The sequence below is a fragment of the Carettochelys insculpta genome, chromosome 5, assembly GCF_033958435.1.
Source record: "Carettochelys insculpta isolate YL-2023 chromosome 5, ASM3395843v1, whole genome shotgun sequence".
NCBI lineage: Eukaryota > Metazoa > Chordata > Testudines > Carettochelyidae > Carettochelys > Carettochelys insculpta.
In genome coordinates this window covers 91,172,302-91,196,437 of record NC_134141.1, presented here as the reverse complement: position 1 = coordinate 91,196,437, position 24,136 = coordinate 91,172,302, and the positions used below count along the sequence as shown (strand labels likewise).

Sequence of the window (24,136 nt, the reverse complement as noted above, 5' to 3'; positions counted from 1 at the left end):
CACTCAAAATTGGAAAGAAACAAGTCCCTCTTTCCAATATTCTCACCTAAATTATTCAGTGGTTGTTCCTGGCAATCCTTCATTCCAACCTTCATTGTTGTTAAATATTCACTTATTTAGAGCTATTTCTTAAATCATTAATATGAAAAAATAGATATTGTAACTTCACTGATACATTGTTAGATCTATCCTTACCCCCACCAAAGGATTCAAATAAAGTTATTATTTTGCTCCAAAAGTCACTATACATCAAGATCTTGAAGTTGGACTGCTTGGAATTTCCAGTTTTCTTTGTAATTTTTCATTTTATACTACCAAATAAATATGTTTGCTACAACAATCCTTCATTCTTCTTCCCCAGGAGGTGCATGGAGTCACTAGACTTAGATCAAATGGGAATTAGCCACTTAATAGATTTGATGAACTGGGCCTTAATTCACAAAGTTTAAAATGAAAGGCGGTATGGATGACTAGATCTTTTTGTATTTACTGAGTGATTTATTTCAGGCTAAATCCAATCTGTCTCTCTTTGATCATGGAAAACACTAAAGACAATATAATTTCTGCAACTGCTGCATGGGTGAGCAGGAAGAGATTGCTACTCATCCTACAGAAAGCTACTACAGAAGGTATGTATATGATGCCATGGATTTGAACGCCACAGAGGGAAGAATTGTGAGTGTCAGTAGGCCTACAAACTACGAAAATCCTTGAGATACGGGAGCGGGTTGGATTAAATGGATGTTGTATAGAAGGCTATGACTCCTGGTATCTACCATGGATTTTGTTCCCCAAAGCTTTATGTTGTTCCTTCATGTTAACTCCTCTTACTGGAGACCAGAATTTCACACTAATTTAGGCAATGGAAGTCGTCTGAAGTCTGTTATGGTCCTTCTCTATCCCTTCAGAAATCTCTCTACTCTGCTGTGTATCCTGCTACCTCTCCCTTGGTAGAAGACAGCCCTCTTGGAGAAAGTGTTCAAAGCGTTCATTCCCATCCCCTCACAATGGACCATATGCCCTAATTGCTACCCTTTAGTGAATGAAGACATTATTGTTTGGTAAATCACTAAATGCTGCATAACAAAGTTGGAAATTTAGCAACAAATATATGTATTGGTATTGCCCTGGTGCCTAAAGTCCACAGCAAGGATTGTGGCTCAAATTATATATTTTAATTTACCTGTTAGTGATGCTGATTTGGACTTGGTAATTAAACTCATTCGATGACCTGAGATGCACTTTTTGATGCCATGAACAATCTTGATAGATTCAAAGTGATTAATAACAGCTGTGGAAAGCGTCTGCGCAGTTTCTGTATCAAACATCCTTGGACAATTCTGAAACATTACATAGCCATCCTTCCCCTGAAAAGTAATAATTAAATCTAATTAAGAATATTTTAAAATATGAGCACTTAATTGCCTATTTCTAAACCACTATAATTATACCTATAAAAGTTTGTTAGAATAAATTGATTTGATTAAAAATACTGTATTTATTAAAAGAGTAAGATTGAATGTTAGGAGACAGACTTTCAAGCAACCTCCAGAATGAATACCCATATAAATTTTACATAGAAGCACAATAATTTGGGCTACTGGATGAAGACACAATATTTGCATATGCATAATTCACCATTTAAAGCATGCTCAGAAATCAGCTCTAATATTTTGCAAGGAATGGGAGGAGGAGTGAAGAATTACAGAAATTTGTATAAGAAATAAGAAATTTGTATAAGAAATAAAGATAGAAACAGGGAGGGAACAGCATATAGAATGGAGTCAAACTGCAGTCTTCTACACTGTCATAAGTAAGCCATTAACATAAGACAGTATTTAATAAAAACACTCTTCAAGCATGAAAATCATTAAAAAATTTTAAACACATTAGAGCTTACATTAGCTAAATACTCTTTAATGGCAAGTAGATAGACTTTGTTTTTCTTGAGATATTCTCCTTGAATCTTTACAGAGTCTCTTATAATTCGGTGCCCTGGTTCTGCACTTGGATCAAATCCAAATTCCATTCCTGCTACTTGAGGAAACCTGGATATTAAAAAATAGACCCTTTTTTGCAAAGAAGAACCAGCCAAATCACTGACACTTCCAGCCTTCTAAACAAGTAGAATGAGTCTACACTGCCCCTCCCTTTTGGAATGTGCATGTAAATGCAGTGGATCGAAAATGCTAATGAAGCAGTGATATGAATATTCAGCACCTTATTTGCATAATACTGACCACCCGCCATGTCGAAAGTGCTGCTTTTTAAATGCTAAATACCCTTGTAGATGGGGCTCCTTCAAAAAGCAAGCCCCACTTTTGAAGGCACCGTTCTTCCTGAAAAAAAATGGGAAGAAGGGTGCTTTCAAAATCTGGGTTTCCTTTCAAAGGACCCCCATCTGTATGGCTGTTTGTGTTTCAAAAGCAGCCCCTTTCAGAAGTGAGATCCCACGGGAGTATGCAAATGAGGTATGAGATATTTAAATCTGCATCTTATTTGCATTTTTGATCGGCTGCACTTATATGCCTCTTCCAAAAGAGATGGGTAGTGTAGATGAAGCCATACACTTCAGTCAACTGCCATATAAACTCACACTAATTAATTCAGTGTTTGAAGTATGTTTCTGATACTGTGTTTCCAAAGTTACTCTATGAAATACCATGCTGAAAGGCAGCTTTTTCTTTTCTTACCATTAGTTCATAAGTCCCAGGGTTAATCATCTAGTCTTGAGAATTAGAGTAAAAGTTCTGAATTCTCCAATTCTTGCACCACAGTCACAATGGTTTCCAGATTCCATTTTTAAGAGCCAAACTGAACTTTTGGCCCAGTTGCTAAATTCTAACTGGTCATACTGATTCACTTAATTAATATAGCCCAAGAAATTCTTCTGTGAAATCAAATTAATTCTGGAATTTAATACTTACTAGCCAGAACTGTACAAGTATCCTTACTTTTGTTATTTTCACTACAAACAGTAAGTTAGTGGCAACAAATCGCATTTCTTTTACATAGCTTTTCATACATTGTGTGTGACAAAGATTTATCTGTATCGATAGGTTTTATGTTTGTACTTATAAGTTATGATATAGTGTCTTGTCTAGAGTGCTGTTTTAACATGCTCACTGCAGTTATATTATAGGCTTGTGACTTTATCATGATCATTAACTGGAGCGTTTGTATGCTAGCATTAAAGTGGCTTCTCCTAAGATCAGCAAAGAGAATTTCCACATGTATATGGAACAACTGGCATTTTCATAGAAAAAGGGTATTGGATAAATATTCTATATACCTTCCATCAAGATCTGGATACCTGTAGACTCCATTTTCAAGAGCTTCCAACAATTGCCTTCCTGTAATTCTGACTACTAGAATTGGGTCCACAATGGGAAGGATAGTTAAAAGATCGTGCATAGTAAAATCTCCTGCAGGATGAATATGGTTTGAACGAAGGGTACCTACAGCCATTGGAAAAAGAAAAGAAGAAAAGAAACTCCCTGGATCTTTTTTACCAAGGGTAAATAGTCTGATTCTCTAAAACAAGTGAGACAAGTTCTAAGGTCTGTTGTGTTGATGAGAAAGTTCTATTGTGAATAATGATTATTTAAGTAATGTCAAGGGCCCCAGTACGGCAAAGACTTAAACACTTGCCTAACTTTATGTACTGTTAATAGTCCTATTGATTTAAAAAAATCTAAGAACGTATGCTAATTTTAGTGACTTCAATGGGATTGTTCACACTGCATAAAATTAAGCATATGTGGAAGTCTTGGCAGATTGTAGACTTAATTCTCAGGGAAACACAAAGTGCTTTACATCTATATTGTAGGGGGTGGCTACATTAGCTAAGCTTACAAAACAGTTTCCACAAAAATTCCATTTATATTCTTAATTTTCCAAAATCTTTTGGTCTGAAAGTTTTAATTTTAATTTTCCTTCTCTGCCGAAAAGATAATTTTTTCTGGAACAATAATCTCAATATTAAATTAACAAAAACCTTCCTCACAACAGTACTTGCCTTTTTAAAAATGAAAAACCATAACAAATAATTTCCTTCTTACATGAAGAAACAAAACTGACAAAAAGGACTCCAGCTAGCATGATCAAACTTTGAATTTTAAAACCATATAAAGAATTAAATTTTAGAATTAAAAAAAGGAGCATTCAACATTTCCCCTTCAAACTAAACACTGAGCAAGACCTAAGGGAAAGCCAGATTCTACACTGAAGAACTATGCTGGCAATATTCTCTTTTAAAAAGAAAAAGGTCAGCAAGACAAAAAGCAGAATAGAAATAAGCATATTTTAGACCCTGCTTGTGAAAATACGTGCACCAATGGGATTACTCACACATGCAAGTTCTGCACATGAATTTGCAACATATGTCTGGAGGATGAATCTTCATTTTAAACTGAAAAACCGTGCTGGTAACAACAAATATTATGTTCCATTTAAAAATAAGACCATTCTGTTAGTCTTTAAAGTGCTACCTTTCTGTTGCTTTGTTTTGTTGGAGTACAGACTAACACAGCTACCTCTCCTTTACAAAATCAGCCTGTTACTTTACTTGCTTACTTTTATGAGACCCTAATATTTTTAATATGTTATAATTTTCACACTGTTTATCAACCAATCAAGTTTACTTTAATGTATTTTCCTCTACAAATTCACTAGTTCCTGATTTTCCCAGGGGTTTTTGTCAGATTAAAGTAACTCATTTGACCTTTTCAATTCCCTTCACTTCTTGATGTACTCTTACTCAGATGCATGGCTCAGGACGCCTAAGTAAATAAAAATATTCCAAACATTGCTCCCATAGTTAACAAATAAACGTAAGTTAAACCATACCAAATATTTGGATTATATTAAATGTTTTGTAAAAGGACAACCTGAATTAAGTAATGCCACATCAGCATGGGTAGCTTCTAACATTGCATTAGTTATCAGATTTCCCAGGTTGCTCTCTGCTCTTCTTACAGTAGAAACACGGCCATCTAATTCTGTGTCAATTGGACAAAGAACTTCTTCTAAAAGAGGCTAAGAAAAAGAAAGGTTTATAGCAGACTTTATTATTATTATTATTATTATTATTAATAATAATAATAATAATACATAATTACATTTTAAAAATATTAACATTTTTGAGCAGGAAAAAAAAGGAAGCCAAAACACTGAAGAAGAATATGGTCTTGTCTCATTCTCTGCTATCTGAATAGATGAACTAAAGGTTTTACAATGAACAAATAGCAATAATTCCAACTCCACCTGGCTTTCATTCTGCATCTACACTAATGAGAATTTAACATGCTGCAAAGGTCTATTAAAAAGGTATATTTCTTTTGAATGTGACGAGGTAGAAGATATCTCATTCTGTCATTTATTGCTATATTGCAGTGTTTGCCAAGACTGGTGGTAAGATTTGCTAGGGCCCTGGCCAAAGCCAATGCCCATGCCCTGCCGCCCAGAGGTGAAGCCAAAGCCCCACTTCCCAGGGCTGAAGCTGAAGCCCAGTGGCTTCAGCCCTGGCAGGAGGACTAAGGTTACATGGCCCTTGCCCAGCACACAAGCCCTTTAGCAGCTTTTGACAACCCCCTGCAGCAGGACTTGGGTGGGCTCAGTCATTGGTCCCCCCCTCCCAACTCCGGGGGTCACATAGTAATTTTTGTTGTGTGAAGGGTGTTGTGGTGCCATGAAGTTTCAGAAACCCTGTTATAATATATACACACAAAGAATGTAGATAATGATCAGCAAACATGAGTAGAGATCAAGAAATCTGGTCTGCAGTATAAACCACATTTTCTGAAACATGTCTCTGAACAACAGTTTGTTCTTGACTGCTCCTTCAGATAGCCATATGCATCACAAGTTCAAAAGAACTCATTAACACTCATAGTCAGAAATGAATACTTTTCCTAGCACAGAGAAGCTAATGATAGATTGTCATCCTGGGATTACAGACAATTTTAGAGTCAATCTGAGTACAAACAGTTTCAAAATCACCATATAATGTGTGCTAATTTTTGGTACTCCAACAGATACAAACTATCCAATTAAAATTTCGTTGTGAATTATATTCCCTTTAGGATTGTAGACTACAGTAGTTCATAGATGCACCCTCCTATAAGGACTAAAGAATATTGTGCAGGAAGCCACCACGCACTGTAAACACTATCAGTATTGCATATGAAAGGATTTATTTTGCATTTTTATATTTTGTCAAAAGCATTTTATTCTCAGTGGAAAGGTACTATGTACAGTAAACTCTTGTTTCACCGGTATGTGAGTAACTGGCCCTCTCAGCTAACCGGCATAACTCAGAACCGAGTGGCTCTGGTTAGGGTGGCGGGGAGAAAGCAGAGGAGCTTCCAGGCTACACTCACAGGCAGCAGACTCCTGCGCTCTCTCCATCCTGGTCCCCTGGCAGCAGCTACAAGGTACACCATAATAAGTTGGCAGCAGTAAAATTTCATTGGCTAAGTTGGAAGTGACTCTCCTAGAAGGATATTTAGGCCGTGTCTACACTAGCCCCAAACTTTGAAATGGCCATGCAAATGGCCATTTCGAAGTTTACTAATGAAGCACTGAAATACGTATTCAGCCCCTCATGAGCATGCGGGTGGCCGCAGCACTTCAAAATTGATGTGGCTCGCCGCCACGTGGCTCATCCAGACGGGGCTCCTTTTCGAAAGGACCCCGCCTACTTCGAAGTCCCCTTATTCCCATCTGCTCATAGGAATAAGGGAACTTTGAAGTAGGCGGGGTCCTTTCAAAAAGGAGCCCCGTCTGGATGAGCCGCACAGCGGTGAGCCGCATCAATTTCAAAGTGCCGTGGCCACCCGCCTGCTAATGAGGCACTGAATATGTATTTCAGCACTTCATTAGTAAACTTCGAAATGGCCATTTGCATGGCCATTTTGAAGTTTGGGGCTAGTGTAAACATAGCCTTAGATAGTCACTGACAAACCTCACATTTTGCCATCCTGTTCCCGAAAGAAATTAAAAACAGACATGCTTAATCTAGCCCCATTAATTGTGTAGTTAGCTTATAGTTTAAATATACAACAGGCAGTACCTCTCTCCTCTGAACAGAATGCCTGCCTGCTTCCAGCATGGGCTCCACAGCAAGTTGCCTACTCTTAAAGGGGAAAGCTGAGTGCCAGGGGCCCACTCTTGAGCCAGCCACACCCCCCACTCTCGAGGAGCTCTGCCTTGCAGGGTTTTTCGGAGCCTTGGGGATGGGAGATGGCAGATGGCAGCTGCAGCCTCCTCCTGCCCAGGCCCAGGCCCCGGCCCCAGCCCATGGCTCTCCTACAACCCAGCACAGAGCCAGGAAGAAAAGTACAGGGAGTCAGAGCTGGGGTTTGTGTACAGAGCATGAGCAATGCCCTGACCCGCAGGGGGTAGGGTGGGGATCCTGCTCCGCATTGCCTGCGTCTGCCCCTGCTGCATGTTAGTGCAGCCGGCAGGGTCCTCTGTTCTCCTACCCAGTGTGAGTACTGAACTCTCTATTATCCAGAATGTTTGATTATCTGGCAAACTCCTGGTCCCATGGATACCAGATATCAAAGAGTTTACTGTAAGTCACTAGTTTATATGTATTTAAACATAAAGCTTTAAGTTCCCAGGTGTAACAATAATACAAATAATAGACAACAGTTGTAATAATAAAAGAAAGGAAATTCTTAATTAAGGCCAATGGCTTTCCATTGAAATGTCTTCAGTGCTCATAGAATGGAGGATTCTATATATTAATACAAATTCACATTGCAATTGCAATATATATATATACACACACACTGCAAATCTTCAGATTCACTGAGAGAGGAACTTTGATGGTATTCTTTCTTGCCATGAGATCTTTACTATATTTTCCAGGGACTATATTTACTGTAGATGAAAATATGGATAAAATTATCTGTTGTTCTGAGGCTCCTGTCCTTATACTTGGTCTCTAAGTTAGATAAGGTGGTGTCTTCTAAAAGCAATTCACTAATTGGATGAGCTACTTGAAAGTTTAACTTTCCATTTAAAAAAATATCTCTAGCCATTAAAATATAATGGGCCAAATTTCATTTGGTATAATTCCACTGAAGGTGGTGTAATTACCTCAGAAAGCAATTTTGCCCTCAGTTTAAATCTTTATGGGCCTGTCAGTTTTTGGTAGACCTGAAATAAAACAAGTTCTTTTATTTGTTTGCAAAATCAACTTAATTTGTATTTGTACTGAGTAAATATTGTGTTACTCCATTGAACAGATAGTGGTTAATCAGATTTATATAACAGAGATCAGAATTTGGCCCATTGTTAGCAGTCTGGTCACTTAAAACAACAGATGTTATCTTATTTTTCTAGAACAAAATATTTAAGGAAGTCGTTCCTACCTGCAGGTTTTGAATATAATCATCCACCACTGATTTTATGGAAAAATCTTCTTCCAGGCTCCTCAAAATTTCAATTCTCTGAAACGTATAGTGAAATGATGCACCAAACTTCCTTATATTTATTTGTGAGAAATACCTGAAATCAGACCCACTTTTGACAATCCACGTTCCATTCACCTTTTTGATTCCATAATCATGGTCATGGCCACCCAGAACTAGATCTATACCTTTTGCGTTCTGGGCAAGTTTGATGTCATTAATCCATTTCATGTGTGTCATAGCAATTATAAATTCTGCTCCCTCTGCTTTAAGGTCTGCTGATATTTGATTAGCTGCTTTGACATAATCTATGTAGTTTAGTTTTGATTTGTTAATGGTAGCCAAGGTATCCAGCCAGTCTTCTTCTACTAATCCCATTAAACCAATTTTCATATTATTCCATTTAAATACTTTTTTTATTGTGCCATGGCCTAGTGGTTCAGAGGTAAATCTGTCATATACATTGCTGAGGAACCATGGAAATTTCATTTGTTGTATATAATCTTCCAAAACATCAACGCCAAAATCAAATTCATGGTTTCCTAACAATAGAAAAAATCAGACAACAGTTTGTTAAGGTTAACAAAAACAGGTAGTCGTATGAGATAATTTTAGATTTTATGTGTCATTTTTAATAGCATTTGAGTTATAAAAGCTTTTTTTCTTCAAATTCCTCTTTTTTACATCAGTGAAAATGTTAGTCATTCCATTTACTTCTGTGGTATCCCAGTTTTATATTGTAGTAAAAGATTGCAAAATGTTTTCCTCAAAATATCCATTTTATGCATCTACTTCTTTTTATTCATCGATTAGCTAAATTTTACCAAGCCCAACATTTATGGCTGGGAAAAAAATCATATGTAATACCCAGGGCAAGATTCCTGAGAGAAAAATAAAGCTGTGTCTCTCAGTTTGTTATCATTGACCTTTGAAAGGTAAGGGAAGAAAGAAAAAGGTGCTTTCTGGTACCATGCTAGAAGCTACCAGAAATTACAAAGGTGGTGTAAATAATTAGGCGTATTTCAGAGGAACTCTTGGTACAGCCAGGATTATATAAATCAGTGGATTAAGTCTTGGAACTATTATTTGTGGTCTTGAATGTGTCTTTCAGGAGCCCTGTAGTGAGGTACAAAGGCCTTCTCCTGACTCAGAAGCAGGGGGAGCATCCCTGAGGCCTTCATGGGTGGGCCCAGAGCACCTGTGCCCTGCCCCACAAAGACACTATGTCTAAACTACAAAGAAATGTCGGAAAAAGATACGCAAATTGTGATGCACAATTTGCATATCCTTTTCCACTTTTATGCCGGGAGGGGCTTTTCCAAAATGTGGCCTGTCTACACAGCACCAAATTTTAGAAAAACCTCCTTTTTCAAGCCATCCCTTCTTCCTCGTAGAACGACGTTCACAGAGATGGTGACAGAACACGTCTGCTTTTCCAAAAGTATTCTCAGACGTGGCACACCTTTTCTGGGAAATCTGGGGCCTGGGCCTCCAAGCAAAGCAGAGACCACTGGTGGGCTCCTGAAAATAAGAGCTGAAGAGCCCACACACAGACTGGCTAAACTGGTTGGCCAGCCACTCTGACCAACCCCAGAGGTGCAGCCAGGCCAGTTGCTGGCCTGCTCGCCAGAGTTCCCGGATCTACGTGGGCCCTCTGGTTCACTGCAAACCCCATACTCAGAGGACCAGAACCTCCCTGAGCCTACCAGCTGCCAGCTATCCAGAGGGCCAGGACCTACCTGAGCCTGCGGACCTGCCTGCTACCCAGAGGTCCAGGACCTGCCCAACCTACAATTCTGCCTCCAGTCCACTAACCCAACTATGTGGACATGCCCAAGTGGCCAGACCTGCCCACAGCTCCTGACCCAGAAGACACAGACCTACCTGATCTCCTGGAGGACCTGGAGTAGGACCGCATGCAAATGAAAGTAGAGGTAGGAAGCAACCTGGAGAACAGTCCACCAGAGCCCATGTTGGTGTGTTGCGTCCTGGATCCCCACTGACCAGCCACTGTTGTGAGTGGCGGTTAGGAGCCTGAGCTGAGGCACAGTGGAGTGGGTAGACCTGTGCCCCACTACTCTAGCCCCTGGAGAAGTAGCTCTCTGCCTCTCCCAACCCACAGCGTCTTGGTGATGTGCTGCCACTCCACCCTGCTTCAGGGAAGCCACCTGTGTACTGGTTGCTTGCTCAGCCCTGGTAAAAGGGAGCTGAGCCCTCCACAGACTACTGCCATGCCCTGCTCAGGGCAAATAACTCATATAGTGCTTGTGTGTGCTCAGCAGTTAGTCAGTGCTGAGCTTATTAACTGCAGCCCCACCTTGCCCCAGGGCCAGGGCTTGTGTCCAGTGTTTCTCAGCCCTCCTGGAAGACACTGAGCTTACTAACTGCTGTCCCTCCCTGCCCCTAGGCTGATAAGCTATTACTCAGCCCTGCTGGAAGGCACTGAGCTTATGACTGCTGAGAATTTAGCGGAGTGTCATGCCTTTTCCCTCCCTGGTGGGGGCAAACCCCCCACACAGACCGCTACATCTATTGTGCATTCTACCAAACAATTCTGTATGCCAAACAGACAACAGTCCAAATGTTAAAGTACAAAAGCCCACAATCCTGGAACAAAGTCTATTAATGTGCAAAAGGAGATAATTTCATGCATAAGCGCCTGTTAACACTCACAAATATAAGTTTTTTATAAACATACCCATTGCAGTTTTTGAAAATACAGTCCTTTACCTAGTGCTATGGTCTATGTCATGCTGTACAAATGTACACTACACATTTAGAATCAGAAGATTAGAAAAACACAAAGGTAGTGATACAGAATTTTCACTACCAGCTGAGTGACTTTTGCACTTTGCAAAGCAGTGACCAAAAATCAGAAACAAAAAGACTAGCCTAACTTGCTCTTCCACTCAAATACATTTGCATCAGAAAAGAGAGGCATCAAGCTTGCATTGTTTGAATAACCAAATATAATGAAGAGTAAGTAATTGCTTTATACATTTCTCTCACTAACCCTTTTTGCTAAAAGCTGTGTTGTGTAGACAAAGCCTTAGTCTCCTGATCACTATAGAGTTTACAATCTAACTGTGGGTGACCATAGAAACGGTAGCTGTAAATAAACTAACATAGCACAGATATTATGAACTTAATCTGTGAATAACATTTACTTACCAAAGACTGCAAAGTGTACTCCCATTGCATTTAATATAGGAATCATGTGTTTTCCTTTTGTTATTGAACTTAAAGCTGATGGATTTAAGCAGTCTCCACTAAATAATATAAGCGGATTCAGAGAACTGAATTTTTTTATAGCTGTAGCAAATCTACCAAAAAAAAATAATAATAATAATACAACTTTCAGCTTGCTTTATTAGATACTTAGTGCTGTTGAACCAACCTTGTAGCTTCCTTTTCTGGGAGGAATTAATTCTGCCCTAGAGTCTGGCACCAAAGTCAACTAAAAAATACATTTAGACACAAAATTAAAGTGAGGGAGTGTTCAGTCCATTCTTTCAGATTTTATAGAAGTCGGGGAGTCTCTGAACCAAAAGTGGGGAAAAGAAACTAGGAGAAGCTGGAAGCAGAAAATAGCAAAAGTATTTCTCTCTTGGCACTATGTTAACACAAGTAATAAACAACATCTTTCCTATGTTCTTCATTTCAACTTACACTCCTGCATGTCCAGCCTCTTCTTTTCTAATATTGTTCTTGTCTTTCAGCCTTCTCCCCCGTTTTATGTTGTAAACACATATTTCTAGCCCTTTCCTTCATTTCTTCCATATTACTTTTATCTTCCTCATATTTAAAACATGTACAGATTACTGGAATATTCCATTAAAGCAGATGTTGCTGCCATTAAATCACTTAACCAGTGCTCTATGCCAATCCTTCTGAGAACAGCACTTCCTGAAGCTGATTGACAATAAAGATTGCTTTCAAGTATATTGATTCTGCACAGTAAAGGGGAAAAAAAAGGCAGGAATGGCAAATACAGTGGCAAAAAAGGCTCAGTATCGAAGGGTTGCATGACTAGTCATATCTGAGGTAGCGTTACCCTTAAATCTGAAGTTGAATGCTAGAATACGTAATATTATTCAACAATATTCTGTATGCTGAGAGTGTTCATTCTATAGCAACTATTTTGTGTCATTTTCATAGTCATCATTACATTAAAATACAAAGGAATGTAAAAACAAACCTGTGCAAGTTTGTATTTGACAAATCCTAAATCACTAGAAAAAAAGAGAAGCAGAAATCTATTGAAGAGTATGCTTTACAGAGTCAGTTTCTCCTTTCCTCTAGTTAGTTTCCTTTGCCCTGAACTAACATGTTTTTCCTATAGGAAAATTTCTGGGTAGAGTTTGCCTGCAGTGGTGAGAGGCCATTTTAAATCAGGAGAGGGGGTTGTGATTGGCCAGAATGTATTGGAGATGGCACTCAGAAGCTATAAAGTCTGCTTCAGTGCAAAGGGACTCATGTTAGTGTGATCGTCCATTTTAAGTGGAGATCTCAAATCCTAAAGATGTTATTCCAGTTTGAAAGCTTAGCCTAGGTAGAAGGCTGCGGGTCTTCACTTGTCTGGGAAAGACCTCATATTTGGTAAGGGATACAATTAGATATCTTTTATGGAAAAATATATAAAGCAGTATGTCTTATGAAGTTATCACAGGAACTTTAGTTATTTGAATTCTTTTTCCTACGGTGTTCTACGCATATACTTTTATGTATTCCTGAGCTGTTCTGTTCCTCTTCCCTTCATTAAACTCAAGTCTGTGACCCACACATTAGTCAAAGTCTGCATGCTAAGAACCGATTTGGGCCCAATAACAAAGATAATACCTTTGTGTAACTTACGATTCATTCCCAAAGAAAACAGAATTGATCTGATTCTTTCTGCTGTCCTTTAAATAGACATCAAATTTGATAATGCCAGCACATTCTACTACTACCTTGCAAAGTACTGTCTCCCAGCTTCACGTTTCAATCATGTCTTTTCAAGTAGCCCTCCAACATTCTTTGTGCTTCCTTGACAGCTGATTTTTCAAATTCATACATGGAGGCACTCAGAAAGGCATGGGTACTTCATGTCCTGGATCATCATCTGGTTTTTTATCCTGTCCTTTAAACATTCAGACTAACTTCTCAAATTTAATAGATTCTAAGTACTTTCCCATGGGGCCTGAATACGTTAAACAGATGTCTGCTTAATATGTTCAAGTCACTTGAAATACTTCTAGTTGATGAGTATAATATCCTGACCCACACATTTAACACTTACCAGTACTGTACATTCCTTTTTTATTAAAGTTAGGAGATTGGTTTATATTCGCCCTTGGTATATTTAATTTAATCAGTCCTGCGAAATTACAGTGAGACCTATACAAAAGTATATATTCCTGTTTGTGTCTGACATACAGAGTCATTACACCGGCTGACAATGCGTTAATTCTTTGTGTTACTGCTTCAGGTTAGATCTTCAAAGGCATCAGGCACATGAGTTCTGCTCAGTGCACTTTGGCAGGAACATAGGGGTCTGCCCCTTGGATTTCCAATGAGCTTTCTCCTGTCTCAATTCTCATGCAAACTAGAACATCTGCCTGCATGAAGTTACTGCTGTAACTTTCTCTAGCAATGCCTCTTCCTAGCACTGGCTTTTCCTGGTCCCAGAACAGGTGACAATAACTACGGCTATGCATCCTTTATGATATCTTTGAATTCCCCACAGTAGGATAATAAGTATTTTGGTCAAAATCAGCTCATCATGAATTCTTCAGGGTGATGTTTCATAATATTACCAGCTTTAGCTCCTCTGCAAGGAAAAGATGATTGAATTCTATCTTACTTGCACAGCAAACATCTTACTCCCAAAACTATCCTTCAAATTCTCTCTTGCTGTAGACAAGAAAACAACCAAAGAGCATATCCACTTCGTCTGGAAAAATAAAGGAAATATAGATCAGGAAGTGTGTGGAAAAGGTGAGATGAGAAAGGGGCAGGACAAAAAGAAAGCAAGAAGGAGAGTAAAATTAGAATAGGAAAACAAGGGAAAGATGAAAATAGAGGAACAGAAGTAACATAGAAAGCAAACAATAAGGAAATAAAAGGTAACAATAAATGGCAGAAAGATAACGTGAAGATGAAGATTTAAAAATGAGGAAGAATATACGAATAAACAAAACATTTGAAATTAACCACCTTTTCTTTGCCTTGAAACTATCATTCAAACTTACATTTTAAAGGAGAAAGTCCTATAGTCTGGAAAAAAATCCATACTTTAGCTCAATCTAGACAGGACAATAGCAGGAGCTATTGACAACACCGCAATATCTGTATGCAGGATTTTAAAACTTGTTTTAATATATGGATGTGCTAGATGTTTTGAATCTTTGCAGGGTCTTGTCTTTCTACCAGCCATCTTCAATTTCTGAATCCAGTAGTCATTAAAAAATTAAGCTGCTTTCTTACAAAAAAAGAGCAAAGACATTTTATCCATTGTCAGAAAAACAATTCTTGGGGATGTGTCTCCTCCATAGAATTCATGATCATCATTCATCATAATCTTATTAACCTATTTGCTTCAATCTCAGCATTTTAGCTGTCTAAACTGAATTAACAGAAAAAAGGAGGAAAAATAAGAAGTTCAATGTACACAATTAAAACTTTTCATTTACTGTCTCCATACTGCTGCTTCTAAGGTTCAAAACAATACACTTGCTGCCACAATCCACTTCTCTTGTTCATGTTCTCATCCATCTCCCAGCCAGCAGCCACAATAATTTCCAAAAGAAAAAATTTAAACCACCTCAGCAGATAGCACACATAGCAACACCTCACTAAACACCTAAACACTTCATATGGGTGGAAAGACAGAAGAGTCCACTAAAAACAATTACCATCTCAGCCCAACTTGTATAGAATATGAGTTAATAACTGGAAATAATTGAAACAGCATGGTCAGAATCTTCACTAGATACTGGTCTTCTATCATGCTAAAACAGCTTGAATTGTTTCCACGTTGGCACATGCCCCACAGCCTGTTCTTCTTATATCATAACATCTTTGTATTTTTGACTACCGCAACACATAAAGCAATTCAATTAAATTTTTCCTGAGAGGTTTTAGGACACACATCAGAAGCCAAGGACATGTATGAGTAGTTTAAATTAGTCTTCCAATATGGATTGCCTTCAGCTTTTATAGTGAATTTTGTCTTAATTTTGTTGCCTAATTCACAAATGTAATTTGTTCTAGGATTTCTGACAATTCTTTCTAGTCTTAAACAGTTTGACAAATAAAATGCAACAAACATACCGGTGTAATAGTCAAATGCAAAAAGTGCATATGAAAGATTTTCATAATTACCTTAACTATTTCACACAAATATGGCCAGATTTTCAAACAGATAGGATTGATTTAAATTAAAGTATTTAACACACCAATTTTAATCGTGTTTTAAATCAGCAGGCAAGACACCTAGATTGAAATCGTTATTTTAACCTTGGTTTGCATTTGTGCTTTTCAGTTATTCTAAAAAATACTAATGCTGCATGCTGTCTTTTATTTACAAGCATACGCCTTACACATTATCACACATCTACCTTATACTAGAGACCAAGCACCATAACCTTGACTCTCCTATTCTAGCCCACCTTCATCCATGTAACCATTTACTGAACTATCCCTCCCAATACCGTTGGAGAATAGTTTGTTGCTTGGTGCGTGTGAAAATGTTGATGGAAGGCCAGCATTCAGAGAGGGTTGCATTAAGATTTTGGTGCATGATCTTTAGTGTCTTATAATTGTTTGACTGGTAATAGTAAGGTCCTGGTTAGTTGGCTCACTTTTTCAGTCTTCCTTTTGTGTGAGCATGTCAGCTGTGTTATGTGTGCAGTAATCATAACTGCTTCATAATGAATTTTTCTGTACATTAATTCCTAGGATTTAATATTTAAGTGAGGTTTGTGGCTTAGTTGAAACAGGCTGGAGGTGAACTTGACTCAGGGAAGAAATGCAACTCCTCATAGAAAACATATTAATTTGCCAGCCACTGCTCACAACTCTTACTCTGTTGTGCACAGCAGCACATAAAACTCTTCAACTCTGTAGCATAAAAACCTGACCAAAAAGTTGGAGACATTTTTCTCTGACAGAGAAAATTTCACGTATGAACTGGCACACAAGTGTTTATATGCCAGCGTATTACATTGTTTATATATCTATGCTAACATATTAACATTCAGCTACAATGAATAACAATGAAAATGGCCCTACATACAAATTTTAAAACACCAAAGAATTACACACTGCACGACATCTAACCAGGATTTACCTCTGAGCCTAATTTAGGCTTGCTAGACAATACTTTTCAAACTGCATCAGTCAACAACGAAAGGTTGGATTCCCAAGGACAAATTTCAGACAGAACCCAATTTCAAGAACTACCAACTGAAAGTAAAAAAGAAAAATCAAACAAAAACTACAGAGGAAACTCTACATAAAAACTAACTGAAATTTCATACAATCAGCTGCCTTCTTTTAGAGTAAAACAGGAACTGATGCCCCTTTTCAGACTGCAGCTCTAACAATACTATCACCACTGGGTGCCGTCATAATGGGTCATATACACTGCAATTGTAAATTCTCTCAGATTCTGTAGTTGCATGCGGTTCTTTATGATTTCTGTATCTGTTTGTCCAAACCGGGAACCTTGGTTTAAATCTTGGCTTCCTGTCCCTTTCCTAGTAATGGAGACAGTGGTGTATGGTCAGTTTCCATGGTTTCATCCTCTTCTGTTATTACAATGGGATTGGAGGAATGAAAGGTGGGGGCACTTCCCTGTTCTCATACTCTTTCTGGTGGTATCCCACATGAGCAGTGGCTATAAGAGGTAAGGATGGCAATTCCTTCCCTGGGTCTTAGCTCTCAACCCCACCTGTTTTCTATCCCTATTCTGAATGTTCCTGAAGGCTGCTGCAGCAGACTGTTGCAGCTTGCAGAATGGTGACTTTTTCCCTGAAATGGATCTGTTAACTTAAAAGTGAAAAGCCTTCCAATTAGCCAGACCTATTTGCATATCTCTGAACCTGTGAAAGACCCATTAAGTGGTAATTAAACCATTTAACTGGCATGTGCCAACCCTGAATTTACTGGCAAGAACAGTTATGCATTATTGCCTCCTTTATCTAAAATACATATTTTAATTAGAATAGCACAAATACTTGCTTCCAAAGTCTTCTTGTCCTTTCCATCCATCCCTTCTCTCCTTTCACACCCCTCGCCCCCGTTGAAGAGAGCCCTTAAACAGACAATTCCTTTTCTTCCAGATAGTCAGAAGTAAAAGGGAAACTCATTTGTCCAGCTATTTGATAAACTAGTTTTAAGGGAACCTGCCACAAAAACCAGTACCTTACTCAGATATAAAATCTTTTGATATGCCTGAAATATTTGGAAGCATATTTTAATATAAACATTTAGTTAACTTTCATAAACATGTCTTGTTATGAAAATCACACAACTAAATTGGTGTTCCTTTTTTCTGAAAGCAATTAATTTTGTGATGAACAAACTAAACAGCTCTAATTGATTAATTTTAAATAATGTCTTTGTTTCAGTGAGCTTAAATATAGGGAGAAGGATAGCTCAGTGGTTTGAGCATTGGCCTGCTAAACCCAGGGTTATGAGCTCCATCCATAAAGGGGCCATTTAGGGATCTAGGGCAAATAGATTTGAGTGGGGTACAGGGAGGGTGCTTGGGCCTGCCAAGAAGGCAGGGGATTGGATTCAATGACCTCTTGAGGTCCCTTCCAGCTCTATGAGATGTGTATTTTCATATTGTATTACTATGTGGTAATCTTAAATGACTAATTTATGAAAGCTTGAGAATATATTTAAAGTATAAAATCATCTTTGAAATACTGATGAATAAAAAGCAAACAAGAAGGGTGGCATCATGTATTCCATAATACTTAATGTTGTATTCCAGAGGGATAACTGATTTGCCCTTACTATAAAGTTTTTGCAGATAAATCTCTGACAAACTTCAGGGTATATCAAACTGTGATTGACATTTTCTATTCTCAAATTTAGTGCTTCTAATTAGGTGCCTTTTGCATGTCCAGTGTTCACAATCTGGCATGCAGGGGAAAACCTGCTTCCTTTTCTTTAGAAAAAAATTTTAGAAGAGTGTTTTTCCCAGAAAATGTCATCTGCTACATTTGGGTTCAGGGACTTGTTTGGAATGGGTGAACAGAGAGGAAAGAGAGATAGTGGGAAGGTCCTAGGGCAGAGGGGAAGGGGCAGAGTCTTCTAGGCAAAATAGGGGTAGAGGGAGGGAGGGAATGATGCCTGGCACCTACCTTTCTCAATATCCAAAAGTGGAGTGTGCGACAGTATCATTAGGTGGTCCTCCTGTGAATCCCTTCAGGCCTTAACAAGAGCCCACTACCACATTTTATTGTATTTCATATTTTAGTCACTAGCTTCCCCATTTGCTTCAGGGAAAGGATACTGTAGCAGCTACCAATCCCACCTATTTGTACCTTCCTTCAGGCTCCCTGCTCTTCTTCAAGCATGCTTATACAGGTCTAAATGCTGGAGGTATTATCACCCAACTCCATTGTTCTAACTCAGCTGTTAGTTCCCTTCCCCATCCCAGCAATTGACCTCTTCTGCAAACTGCCTGTTTTTCAAACAAAACTCAAATTAGCACACACTGTTACATTTTATCAAAGGAAGGGTTTATGTATTATTGGGACCTGGATTATCTATAACATTTCAAAGAGGGAGGTGTGAAAGGTGTGATACCTGGGGGTTCAAAGGTCCATACTGAACAATAAGCCAGAAGAGAAAGGAATCTCGGACCAAAATGTGTTAAGCAGTTTTCCTGGGGAATATCTTGGGGAACAGAATGCAAGTTCCCCACCTTTGGTTATGCAAATACCCAATTTTCTGAAGCCTGAAGAGTGAGCCATTGTTCTTACATAAAGCCAGGATCAAATGCCCAACTTGGTACAGAAAAAGACTGACCATAACTGGAATTAAGTATTGGAGGTGTAGCCGTGTTAGTCTGGATCTGTAACAGCAACGAAGGCTCCTGTGGCACCTTATAGACTAACAGAAAAGTTTTGAGCATGAGCTTTCGTGAGCGCAGACTCACTTCATCAGATGCTGGTCATGGAAATCTGCAGGGCCAGGTATAAATAAGCCAGAGCAAGGCTGGGGATAACAAGGTTAGCTCAGTCAGGAAGGCTGAGGCTTACTACCAGCAGTTGATCTGGAGGTGTGAACACCAAGGGAGGGGAAGCTGCTTTTGTATTTAGCCAGCCATTCACAGTCTTTGTTTAATCCTGAGCTGAGGGTGTCGAATTTGCAGATGAATTGTAGCTCAGCAATTTCTCTTTGGAGTCTGGTCTTGAAATATTTTTGTTGTAAGATAGCTACTTTTGAGTCTGCTACTGCATGGCCTGGGAGATTGAAGTGCTCTCCTACGGTTTTTGTAAGCCTCTTACTACAGGACAAGCCCAAGAGAGAAACCAACCGAACACCACTAGCCATCACCTACAGTCCTCAGCTAAAACCTCTACAGCGCATCATCAGGGATTTACAATCCATCCTGGACAATGATCCCCCACTTTCACAGGCCTTGGGAGGCAGACCAGTCCTTGCGCACAGACAACCTGCCAACCTAAAGCAAATCCTAACCAGCAACTATACACCGCACCACAGTCACTCTAACTCAGGGACCCATCCATGCAACAAACCTCGTTGCCAGCTCTGCCCACATATCTACACACCAGCAACACCAGTACAGGACCTAACCAGATCAGCCACACCATCGTGGGTTCATTCAGCTGCACATCTACCAATATAATTTATGCCATCATGTGCCAGCAATGCCCCTCTGCTATATACATTGGACAAACTGGACAGTCTCTATGTAAAAGAATAAACACACACAAATCGGATATCAGAAATGGCAACATACAAAAACCCGTAGGAGAGCACTTCAGTCTCCCGGGCCACGCAGTAGCAGACTCAAAAGTAGCTATCCTGCAGCAAAGACATTTCAGGACCAGACTCCAAAGAGAAATTTCTGAGCTACAATTCATCTGCAAATTCAACGCCCTCAGCTCAGGATTAAACAAAGACTGTGAATGGCTGGCTAAATACAAAAGCAGCTTCCCCTCCCTTGGTGTTCACACCTTCAGATCAACTGCTGGTAGTAAGCCTCAGCCTTCCTGACTGAGCTAACCTTGTTATCCCCAGCCTTGCTCTGGCTTATTTGTACCTGGCCCTGCAGATTTCCATGACCAGCATCTGATGAAGTGAGTCTGCGCTCACGAAAGCTCATGCTCAAAATTTTTCTGTTAGTCTATAATGTGCCACAGGACCCTTCGTTGCTGTTACATACCTGGAATTGTGATTCTGAATCTGACACGTTTATAAGCTTGTAAACACAGAGAAAACCTCATTGTTGCTTTTGAATAACTGACACCTACTGGAGCTCAAGTTTGGAGTTGCAGGAAAGGAAAGACCTCTGGTGAGATGTTTAGCTTACCTGTAAGATTTATAAATGTTTTCTTTTTACAAATGTTTTTACAAAACTTTTTACAAATGTCTTTTCTGTAATGTTTCATCTGAAGAATGGTTATGCTGTAACCATTAGGCCATTCAAAGAAAAAGCTAAGTGCAGACACTCATCTGTTTAAGCTATCTGACTTGCTGGGAATATCCTATGTAGGGAGCTGTGCACCCTGGAGAGGTAAGGAGACCAGGATCTCTACCCAAGAGAGGTGATGGCTGACAAGCAAGTTGTCTGGGCTGGATGTTGTTGGTGGACTATAGATGGGGGAGTACAGGTGCAGTTTCCTGAACTGTGGGAAGGGCTATGAATAAAGTACACCTCCTTTTTAGTACACCTCTCCCACAAATGTTGTCTGTCAATATGGAGGAGGGCAGGGCATTGCAAACAGACTTATTTCCTAAGTTCCCCAACTTTCCTGGTATCAAAAGAGATATCACAAGGGATATTCTTTGCAACTCATATCACAGAAAGACAGGGGGAAGGGAATGGATATTTCCTTGGCTTTCACCACCCCTCACAGCTGCCAAACTTTGTGTAGTTCTGTGTGACATCTTGTGCAAATTATTTAATTAACTTATTCGCTAATAGCTGTAAGCTTCAGTTTACAGGCTACACTGTGCCATAAGAAGTGGCAGAAGTCACATGTGGAGTAGCACAAAACTGGACAGCTGTGGGAAGGTGGGCTTCTGGTTGTCTGAGAAGACAAGGGTGTCTGGGGTGTGCATTAGATGGGTGGGGCAGGAAGGTACACTGGGAGTGGGTCACTGAGTACTGGAGTGCCTGAAAGGTACTGAGATTGTTGTAGTTCACGGGTGCTAGAGTATCTGGGCTAGAAGTTAGGATCTCATGTGTCTGGGTGCTGTCTGGAGGGTAGACAGGAATATGCAGGAAGTGGCTGAGGTAGAAGGATGAATGAGGAGTTTGAGGGGGTGGGGGGCCTGAGTGCTAGTGGTGTACTGCCTGGGAGAGTTACTGAGATGTGTGTGGTACTGTAGTTTTACTGGGATGCTGGAACTAGTGGCATAAACCAGGGCCTGTACGAAGAAGACAGCCCTGCAGCTACTGCCTCCTCCTCTCACCTACTCTTACCCTGCTGAGACCAATAGAAGAAGCCACAACAGGACAGGTAAAGAGGCCAGCTATAGACTTGCTCATGAGGTACCACAAAACCCATGTGGCAGAGAGATGGAACTACGGCCTTATGAGGGCTGCCTTCCTTCAGCTCTCAAACTTGCCCATGCCCTGTGATCCTGGGCAGCTGTGCCTTGCCCTCACACACCACAGGAGGGAAGGGGCATTCCCCACCCCCCACACCAGGAGGGTAATAATGAGTATTGTGATTCCCCTCCCACACACATATCTTAAGTATCTGGGCTGGGACAGGAGTGGCTCCTACCTGGCTGCACCGCCTACCGGCTCCTCCTGCCTGGACTCCACCTCATACACATCATTGAAGTGGAGGATGACTAGGTCACTCTGTTTGTCATCTAGGAGCACTGGGCAGCAGCTGGGGTTGTCGTGGTCCCCAGGCCCAGCTGCAGCAGAAAAGAGGGAGCAGCCCTGCTCCTGAGGCAATGAAGGCTCCATCCCCACTTCCCCAGAAGGACAAGATGGCGCCTGAGCACCCACTCCCAGAGGGGTGGGGGAGGGGTGAGCCAAGCCTGCTAGATTCATGTGGTCTGGTGGGAGGTGGGGGAGAAGCTGCTGTGGCTCTTACAGAACCCCTGGTGTTTTAGCAAGGAAGCCATGAACATTTCAGGGTGGCATCCTCAAAGATTCCCTTTCGCTCCCACATTCAGCCAAGTCCTAGGAGTGGCAACTCACACAGACACTGTTATCCTTCCCCTATTTCACACACAATAATAGGGGCCAAGAACTAAAGGGCCCTGCACAACACTACTCAGAGATCAGAGGAAGTAAGTAACCCTCCCCAAACCTTGGTGGCTTGACAAGAAGCTATACTTGTCTACCGTCAAATAAGAGATGGTTTAGTGTTCCCACTCCTGCCTCTCCACTCAAAACACTGGAGTCAGCATTAAAATACAAAGAATAGGATTGTTTTTTGTTGGGTTTTTCATTTTTGTTTTTATTATGTTTTGGATTTTTGGTACAGAGGTTAAACAATAACAACGAAGAAACCAAAAAATTGCATTGCAGGTCAAACCAGAATGGCAATTTTTCATTTTTTTCTTCACTGAAGCCAAATTTGGAAATATTAATTTTGAATTAAATAAAATGTTTCTTTCACCCCAAAACAGGCTGATTTTATGTTTAGTTGTGGAGTGTTTTAACCCTCTTTTTTTAAAAAAATACATTTAGCTAACTTTTTAACTGAAACGTCAGTTCTAAACAAAATGTCAACTCATTTTGTCTCAGAAATGGCAAAACAAAACAGTCTGACCTTTTCAAATTTATTTTTTCTTTTTTCCCAACTAAATTTTTAGTTGATTTCGATCCAAACTCGCAATTATTTTCAGCTGACCCAAAGTTGCACTGCATATTGAATAAACAGTTCATGCAAAAAATTGCCCCTTTAGTCAGCACATGTGTAACCAGACTGCTGAGATCTCAGTGATATTTTATACAATGAAACTTGTTGCCTCAGCAGGCTGCTGTTAGTACTAACAGCAAAGGTGGAACAGGTTATTTATTACTCTTGGATGAAAGTTAAATCAGGTTAACATTACTCAGGAGTATTGAGAATCAGGCATGAATACATGAAACCACTTAAAAATATCACATTAAAATATTAAATGTGACTGTGATGGAGCGATTCCCCCATCACCTGCAAGACGAGAGAGAATGCCGAACAGTTATGTTTCACACCTGGAAGATGGCTGAACTAACTGGCATCTGGCCAGCAGAAGCAAAGTTAGGCTTTATAAGGAACTGAGGGAGTTCAGTTGAGTGGAGTTTTTGCTGTGTGGGCTGAGGTCTGGCTGGGTGAAACTAGCTGAGTTAGCTGGACTAAGCTGGAGGCTGTAGTGGAATTAGTGAGGCTGGTGGTGCCTGGGCTGACAACAGCTGGCCTCTAGCTGAGAGGAGGCCAGCCACTGAAACTGAGGAGCAGAGGATATATCAAGATTTGAAAAAGGAATATGAAGAATGAAAACAGGATGAAAGTCAACATTTT

The 24,136-nt window shown here is 39.8% G+C and overlaps 1 protein-coding gene across 1 annotated transcript; it reads right to left on the bottom strand.

Moving 5' to 3' along the window:
- Window positions 1–1,035: 1,035 nt before the first annotated feature.
- Window positions 1,036–22,590, bottom strand: LOC142013936 (mannosylglucosyl-3-phosphoglycerate phosphatase-like). Its single transcript, XM_074995958.1, has 8 exons — window positions 22,400–22,590; window positions 11,592–11,743; window positions 8,382–8,962; window positions 4,890–5,037; window positions 3,293–3,458; window positions 1,901–2,048; window positions 1,184–1,367; window positions 1,036–1,076 (listed from the first exon to the last, which is right to left on the bottom strand). The coding sequence occupies exons 1-8, from the start codon at window positions 22,588–22,590 to the stop codon at window positions 1,036–1,038; spliced, it is 1,611 nt and encodes a 536-aa protein (XP_074852059.1).
- Window positions 22,591–24,136: the final 1,546 nt, after the last annotated feature.